The 8307-nt window shown below is 47.7% G+C and overlaps 1 protein-coding gene across 1 annotated transcript; it reads left to right on the top strand.

Moving 5' to 3' along the window:
* The first annotated feature begins 1917 nt into the window (after window positions 1–1917).
* On the top strand, window positions 1918–5692 carry PNMA8C (PNMA family member 8C). Its single transcript, XM_077133593.1, has one exon. The coding sequence runs from the start codon at window positions 2431–2433 to the stop codon at window positions 3043–3045; it is 615 nt and encodes a 204-aa protein (XP_076989708.1). The 5' UTR covers window positions 1918–2430; the 3' UTR covers window positions 3046–5692.
* The last annotated feature ends 2615 nt before the right edge of the window (window positions 5693–8307 follow it).

Consider the following 8307-nt stretch of genomic DNA (forward strand, 5'->3'; position numbering starts at 1 on the left):
TACGGAAAATCCAACTCAAATCAGCTTAAACAATAAAGGTCACATCCAGAAAATATAAAGAACCACAAAGCAACAAGAAAAAGATGATAACCCAATAGGGAAGCAAGGGAAAGACTCATAGGATCTTCAAATGGCCAGTTAGCATTTCAAAAAGCTCTGAAATCCACTGGCCTTGAGGAATTTCAAGTTTAAAACGCGAGGTTCCACTCATGAGAAACCACAACGAGATGCATGCCACAATTGCCAAAGTGAAAAAGCCTGACAATAACTAGGCCAGGCTGTTCAGGACCTGGAACTCACACACTGCTTGGTGTGTGTGTAAAATGTTACAACCACTTTCGGCAATGGTTTGCAGTAACTGCTAAAGTCGAACATATGCCCAGTTTTATATCCAGCAGATAAGCACGTACATTTTCACATACACACGAAAAAACAGGGTATGTAACACATCATTTCATTTACATAAAATACAAAAACACACAATACTAATCTATGCTGCTAAAAGTCAGGGCGGTGGCTACCCTTGAAGGGCTATACCGACTTGGGGAAAGCACAGGACAATCTGCTGCGAATGCTGATGATATCCATTTATTGGTCTGGGTGCTGGGCACACAAAATGGTTAGCTTGTGAATTTTCATTTGTAATTTGCGCACTTTTCAGTATATATGTTGAATTTCAGTTTTAAAAATTGAAAATAATTTTCAATTAAGTAAGGGAATTTCAGGCACAGTTTGATCCACAAGTATATGATGCCACCCAGGCTTAGTTTCTCTGTGCTCCTCTCAACTCCGCCTTCCTCTGGATGCAGAATTCATCCTCAAAATGCCTTCTCTCTGGTTCCAAGTCCCCCAGCAGCTTATCTTTCACCTTTAGGGGGAATATGAAGACCATCCTCGCGATTACGATTTACAAAAATTCCGAGCTTCATTCTAATTGGACTAATTAGTTCACGTGTCCAGGCCTGGACCAATCCCCGTGACCTAAGAGATACCCTGCACTGATTGGCTTAGGCTAGGGTTATCCGAGTGACCATGTCTGAACCAATCACCATGGGAGGGTGTGGGATTATGCCAATGAGTTCAGCCAATCAAGGCCCAACTCTGGAGCAGGTGGTGCTGAGAATGTCAAACCAACCCAAACCCGGTGGCTTTTATTAACACAGTAGGGAGGCGAGGGAGGGCACTGTTGAGTGGTCACGTGCCCAGGGCTTTTTTTTTTTTTTAATAAATCAAATTTACAGAAACACACAAATTTACAGAAAAGTTAAGTATGGTACAAAGAATATTTTTATTTCCCCTGAACTATTTGAGAATAAATTGTCAGTCTGGAAACCGTGAGTATTGTAGCGTGATGTGTCCTAAATAGTGACGTTCCACTATAAAGATACTTTTGTATTCTATGGGCAGACACTTTGAGATAACGTTGAAATCCACATTCCTCCAAACGCTTTCCAATTTATTCATTTATTTACAGCTGTGTGGACTCATGAATTCTTATAATGTTCCAGGAGTTACTGGACTATTATCTTATCTGTAACTCTCAGTTTTAACGTCGGGACTCAATTGGTCCCAGATCTGGCCAGTGGGAGCCCATCATTCTGCTCCTGTGTCCTTCGCTCTGTTACGGACATTCTTTAGATTCTTCCTTAATTTCTGACTCCAAAGGATGCTCCAGTTCATCTATCATCTTCTCTACCCCCTATACTCCCCCACCCCACCCAGGAATGAAGCCATTTTCTTCAAGAAGAAAGGCGGATACGTCTGATGGCGGGTGGCTGACTCCTCACCTCCAAAAGACCCCCTGCTACGCCGATTTCCAGGCGCCCGGGCCAGCCAATGGCGGAGGCGCTGCTCGCGCGGTTGCCATGGAGACCGCGCGGTCGCAGTGCACGGCACGGCGGTGACGTCACTGCGGGAGCCCTAGCTGCGGTCGCTCGTCCTCGCCTCCGCCGGCCCGCGGGCAGTCAGGGGCTACCGCGGACTGACAAGCCGACCCTGCCTGCCAGCACCCCCCGCACCCTCGACACCCTCCTCGGGCAGCAGCCCCCGATCTGCTGACACTGCCAGGCCCTGCGGGGTCACCGCCAAGCGGCGGGTGGCATCATCCTTAGCCGCCTCGGGAGCCACGCGTCACCCGGCAGACAGCACCTCGGCTTCGCCGGTCCGCGACGGCGCAGGAGTTCCCAGGAAACCGCTCAGAGGGGGACCGCGGAAGGCTGGACATCGGGCAGCCCTTTGGGCCGCGGCCAGGGGTGGGCATCAGTGACTGAGCTGGACAGATTGGGCCTGCTTGTCGCCCCGGGCCGGAGAGGCCTCACTCTCACGTAGCCTTAGGGAAGGAATCGGGGCATCCTGGAGAATTTTGTGGATTCCCGAGGCAGCTCAGGTGTGCACCAGCGGGCATACTGCTGCCTCAGGGAGTTGGGCAAGATGCTGTTTGGCGTAAAGGACATTGCGCTGTTGGAGCACGGGTGCAAGGCCCTGGAGGTGGACAGTTACAAGTCCCTGATGATCCTGGGCATCCCCGAGGACTGCAACCACGAGGAATTTGAAGAGACCATTCGGGTCCCCCTCAAACCGCTGGGCAAGTTCGAGGTGGCTGGGAAAGCCTTTCTGGAAGAAGACAGATCCAAGGCAGCCATCATCCGGCTGGCGGAGGACATCAATTATTCGGTGGTCCCCAGGGAGATCCAGGGCAAGGGCGGGGTGTGGAGAGTGGTGTACATGCCCAGGAAGCAGGACGTGGAGTTCCTGACCAAGCTGAACCTCTTCCTGCAGAGCGAGGGCAGGACCGTGGAGGACGTGGCCCGGGTCCTGAGGCAGGAACTGTGCCCCTCAGCGACTGGCCCCAGTGCGCTGCCCGCGAGAAAGTGCTGTGCGCCAGGGCCGGGGGAGAAACCGGGGGCTGGAGCCACCGCCAGGCTGGACGGGCCGTCGCCTCTGGACTCCACCGAGAAGGAAAGCAAGGCCGGCGATGGCAAGAGGGGAAAACGGAGGCCCAAGAAAAACCGCCGCCGGCACCATGCATCTGACAAGAAGCCCTGAGGTGACGTCAGGGAGGCGTGCGAGTGAGAGCGGGTTATAGCTGAGTGGGTGTGGTTAACAAGTGGTCGAGTGTGAGCCGTTCATTCACTCATTCATTCATTCATTCATTCCACAGATGTTGTTGCCCACCAGTCCCAGGTTCTCCTCCAGGAGCTGGGGATACCAAAAGGATCAAACCCAACAAAAATTCCTGCCCCATAGCACACCTATTAGTGGGTGACATCTGAGTTTCTTGGGTACACCTGAGCAAGTGTGGGTGCCGTTTGAGTAGATGTGGGTGAAAGCCGAGTGAGCATAACATCTGCTTGAGTATGGATCATTCATTCATTTAACAAATATTTCCTGAGCACCTACGGTGTGCCAGGCGCTGTTTTAGACCCTGAGGATACAGAAGGGAACAACACAGACCAAAATCCTTGCTCTCATGGTACTTACTTAAATATTTGAGTAGTGTCGGTAACCACTAGAGTTACTTGAATATATGAGTGAGCGTGGGTACCATTTGAGTGTGTGAATCGCATCTGAGTACGAGTGCGAGCAATATATGAGTTCGAGTGGGTAATAGTTGAGTAGTTGTGGGTAACATCTGAGATCGTGGGGTAACACCTGAGTGCACCTGTGCACGAAGGAGCGTCTCGAAGACCCACCGACAACTTCAAACCACCGCTAGACCCCGGGGTCAGCTGCGCAGTCGCAGTCGGAGCAGGAGTCAGGCAGCGCGTCCGACTGTTGCCATGGGGACGGCTGGCTGGCCCCCCGCGCCTGCGCAAGTGTGGGCGTGACATGGAGAAGAAACAGGGTCGGGGATTCCAAGGTTTTGCAGAAGGTCTCTTGCGGGAGATGAGGGAAAAAAACAAGACTGTGCCAAGGAGAGCCCTGCTGGGGAGAAAGGCTGCGATCGCCGGCGGCCCGATCTTGAAGAGAGCCCCCTTTTGCTGGGTGTGTGGGTGGGTGTGGCACTCTAGTTTGGGACCCTGCTGGAAACCACATCATGGCAGAGGTTAGAGCCATTTTCTGTCTTTCAAAAACATGTACCTTGACCGTGCCGCTGGCACGCGTCCGGATTGGACATTCCGTCATGCACAGACCAAGCAAAAACCATGGGGGACATGTGAGCTGCCTGTTTTTCCCTTCTAAGGAACTCCCTGCTCCTGTGTGACTCTGTAAAAACGCTGTCACTGTTCTCTACACGCCGAGTCGCCCTTAAGGGGATGGCCAGGCGTTGGACCCTTCTGCCCTGATCCCACATTACCCTGTCAGCGTCTGGGGTGAGGGTGGGGGTCCTCCCCCAATTAAATCCCAGAAGCTCTGACTTGGGATGGGAGGAGAGCGGGTACTCCACTCCCTAAAGAGTAAAAGGCAAGACTTGCTGTAAAGAATTAAGGAGGTAAAGAATTAAGAAATCACCTCTAAGAGTACTTGATTAACAATGTAACTTCCCTTAGTTGAGGATTTGCAAAGGTTTAAGCTGAATATCTTTTCGAGATGTAATTCACACACACAATATAATTCACATACACAAACACATACAGAGAGAGTTTTCTTACCCATCAAACTGGGACACTGGAGACCTCCGGTAGTTTATTGAGGTGGACATCAGTCTCATTTGTGACTTCCAACATTCGAGCCTCTTTCTTATTTCCGGGAGGCTGCTCCATTCTATCCCATTAGAATAAAAAAGTGCAGTTTCCTTCTTTATAATCCCATCCTCGCAGCCAGGGTATATGGGTAAGGGGCCCACTCTGAGGAAGTCAGAAACCCCTTTTAGGTCCTTGAGTTCCCAGCAAGTGTCAAAAAAAAAAAAACACACAGAAGGAATTGTAGAATTCACTTCCATTGACAAGTGAATTGCCAGCTGTCTCCCTAAAAGAAGACTCCAATTTCTGTCCATCTCCCAAGCTGGGTCTCTAGCATCAGTTTCAACATCCTTTTCTTTTATGCAATGGTCAGAATAAAACTTCTCCTGCCATCTCAGTGCATATATTTGAACTTCTTGGAAGTGCACCCATGATTAAGAAGTTTGTAGCTCTATACTGATCACATTATTCCTTGTAAATTTCAACACGGGCATACACACTGTACTACTGCATTCATTGTTCTATCACAGAGTATGTGCTTGAATAAATGCCACACAAACCTCAAGCAGATTTGTTTGTTGCATGCTCTATTCCCATCAAAGCATAATAGTTGTGTAGTAACAAGGGATGGTGTGACATTTTGCATCATCATATTGCAGTGTCAAGACTGTATTTATGCTTATTATGAGTGTTGGGTCTTTCCCACACAATATTTATATTTGTGATACACGGCATGAGCAGTTGTTTAATGTGGTCGATGAAACCAAAATTTCGTACTGCTTCTCTCTAAAGTTGTCCTGGACCAGTTGAGGAATTTTCTTGGGTTGTAATGCAAGATGTTATGTCAGACTGTTAGCATTTGAACCTACTTATCTGTTTTGTCAAGACATTGTAGGCACAGCAGATCCCAAACAAAAATTCATAAGTAAATTGGACATGCTGGCCAATGGAAGGCTGCAGGTGGCCTTTGCAAAATCCTGATTCCAAAAGTGGGTTCAGTTATAGCCCTTCATTGTCCTTTGTGATTGATACGGTGATGTGCAAATGTGAACTTATACAATAAATGTGTGCTGATGAAATAAGTCTATTCTTTGATGTGTTTGGGGGTCCTTAGAAGATTTCATTTGGACAAATGATCTGGCTGCTGTAGTCATTTTGCAACCCCTTCCTTGGGATGCCTGAAGTTTTCCAGGGCTACATTATTATTATTTTTAACTTTTTAATTGTAAAATATAACATATATACAAAACAAAGAACTGAAAAAGCAATCGTTTTCAAAGCATTCTTCAACAGGTAGTTAGAGGACAGATCCCAGAGTTTGTCATGGGCTACCATACAATCCTCTCAAGTTTTTCCTTCTAGCTGCTCCAGAATATAGGAGGCTAGAAGGCTTAAATATTTTTTATCATCACAATCGGCTTTTATTTTCTGTTTTGTGAAAAATAACATATATACAAAAAAGCAATAAATTTCAAAGCACAGCACCACATTTAGTTGTAGAACATATGTCAGAGTTTGGCATGATTTACAATTCCACAATTTTAGGTTTTTACTTCTAGCTGCTCTTAAGATACTGGAGACTAAAAGAGATATCAATTTAATGATTCAGCAATCATATTTGTTAAAACCTATCTTCTCTGTATAATTCTACCATCACCTTTGCTCTTTCTATCCCTCTCTATAGGGGTGTGTGGGCTATGGCCATTCTAATTTTTTCATGTTGGAAGGGGCTGTCAACAATATGGAAGTAAGGAGATGGAACTATGTTCCATCTCCTATGGAACTGATGTTCTGGAGAGGCTGGGCTAGGTTTCAGGACTTATCTAGTCTGGGGACCCATCTGGAGGTTGTAGGTTCCTGGAAAGTTACTCTAGTGCATGGAGCCCTTGTGGAATCTTATATATTGCCCTAGATGTTCTTTAGGATTGTCTGGAACGGTACTGGTTGGGGGTTGGCAAATCATGATAGGTAGCAATGTCCAACCGAAGGGGGCAACATTATTTTTAAAAACGTGTTGCTAGATCTCAGTGGCTGAAGAAGACACAAAACACACAGCTTTCCTCTATCCTGTGGGCTTCTTGGGATCTCAGGGCATTTTCCAGTGGCTGATGGAAAAGATGAAACAGTGTATCTGGAATAGAAGCAATGGCAGTTGTCCTGTGTTCCAGGCACTGTGCACAACCCCTCATTTTCTTTGGCTCCCTACACCCTCCTGACACTAAGAGGAGTGGCACTGCAAATCCACAACCCCTTATCCAAAACCCTCAGGCCAGATGCAGTTCAGAATTCAGACATTTTTGGACTTTAGAAAAGGATACAGTGACTTTGCCCTATATTGTATAACCACCCACCCACTCCCAGGGGGTATCTGGGATGCCCCCATAGTGAAGCACATTAATATTTCTGTAGGGAAATATAGGGTATTCATACTAAGTGAAATAAAAATGGTATAGCTTCATGTCTGCCTAGGTCTTGCCTCCAAAGTTTTTGAGTTTTCAGAAATTTGGGGATTTCAGAGGAGTAGAGATTATGAATGTGTATTATTATCATAGGCATCATCTCATTTTGTGGTTAGGAAAGTGAAGCTCAGAGAGGTTAAGTGATTTGCCTAAGGCCACACAGCAAACAGGTCACGTGAGAAATACCCAGATTGCTCTGACCGGAATCTAAGCTCCTGACACAGGACTAAGTATCTCTGAGCCTGGAGAGGCCCTGGATGGCATTGGAGTCACAGAGTATGTTGTCTGGTTCATGACTGACCACAAATTCCCTAAGAAGCCAGTGGTGGGCAGCACTCTGAAGGTCTGCTCTGAGGGACAGGCTTAGAGCAGAGGATAATAAGAAGGTTTCTGCTTTATAATAACTAAAATACTACTCATGCTCACTGAATACTTATTATGTACTGGGCACTATTCTAAGCACTTTCCATGAATAATTCATTTAATCCTCAAAGCACACTCTGAGGTAGATACAAATAACCCCATTCTCCATATTAGGAGACTGAGGCACGGAGCTACACAGTTTGTAAATAGAGCCAAGATTTGAACCAGGCTCAGAATCCACAGAACCAACCAACCATAGTTGCATTGATTGAGCACCTCCGATGCTCCAGGCCCTGAGCCAACACTTAACTTCCGTGATCTCATTGGTTGCTCTCCACCTCCCTCCCCCTGAGGTAAATCTTATTATGAGTGCCGTTTTGTAGATGAGAAAACCATGAATCAAAGAGGTAAAGGGACTTGACCAAGTTCACACAACGACAGAGTGATGGAGCCCAAATTTGAAGCCTGGCTCCAGAGGCCCTGCGTCCCACCACACAGAGGGCCGGCAAAGGGGTTGGGCTTGGGGACAGGGGCTGGCTCAACCCAAGAAGGAAAGGCATCTGGATAAGTTCAGGGAAACAACCTCCTGGGGTCTCAGGCCAGCAGCCCTTGCTGAAGGAGAGGGATTCTGAAGGCAGCGCACACAGATAAGTGTAAAGAGTCTGTGATTGTCAGTGTTACCGAGGGTGACGCTCTCCCTTCCCTGTCGTGCTCGGTGCCGGGCTGGCTGCCCTCCTGGACTCAGTCTCCTTTGCCCTTTGGCTTCCTGTTAGGATCGGCCAATTGGAGGTGGGGCAGGAGGCCAGAGGGTGGGAGGAGAGAGAGAGGTTGGGGTCTTTCTTCCCTGCTCCCTGCCGCTGGGC

This window comes from Tamandua tetradactyla, chromosome 16 (assembly GCF_023851605.1).
Source record: "Tamandua tetradactyla isolate mTamTet1 chromosome 16, mTamTet1.pri, whole genome shotgun sequence".
In the NCBI taxonomy this organism is placed as follows: Eukaryota; Metazoa; Chordata; class Mammalia; order Pilosa; family Myrmecophagidae; genus Tamandua; species Tamandua tetradactyla.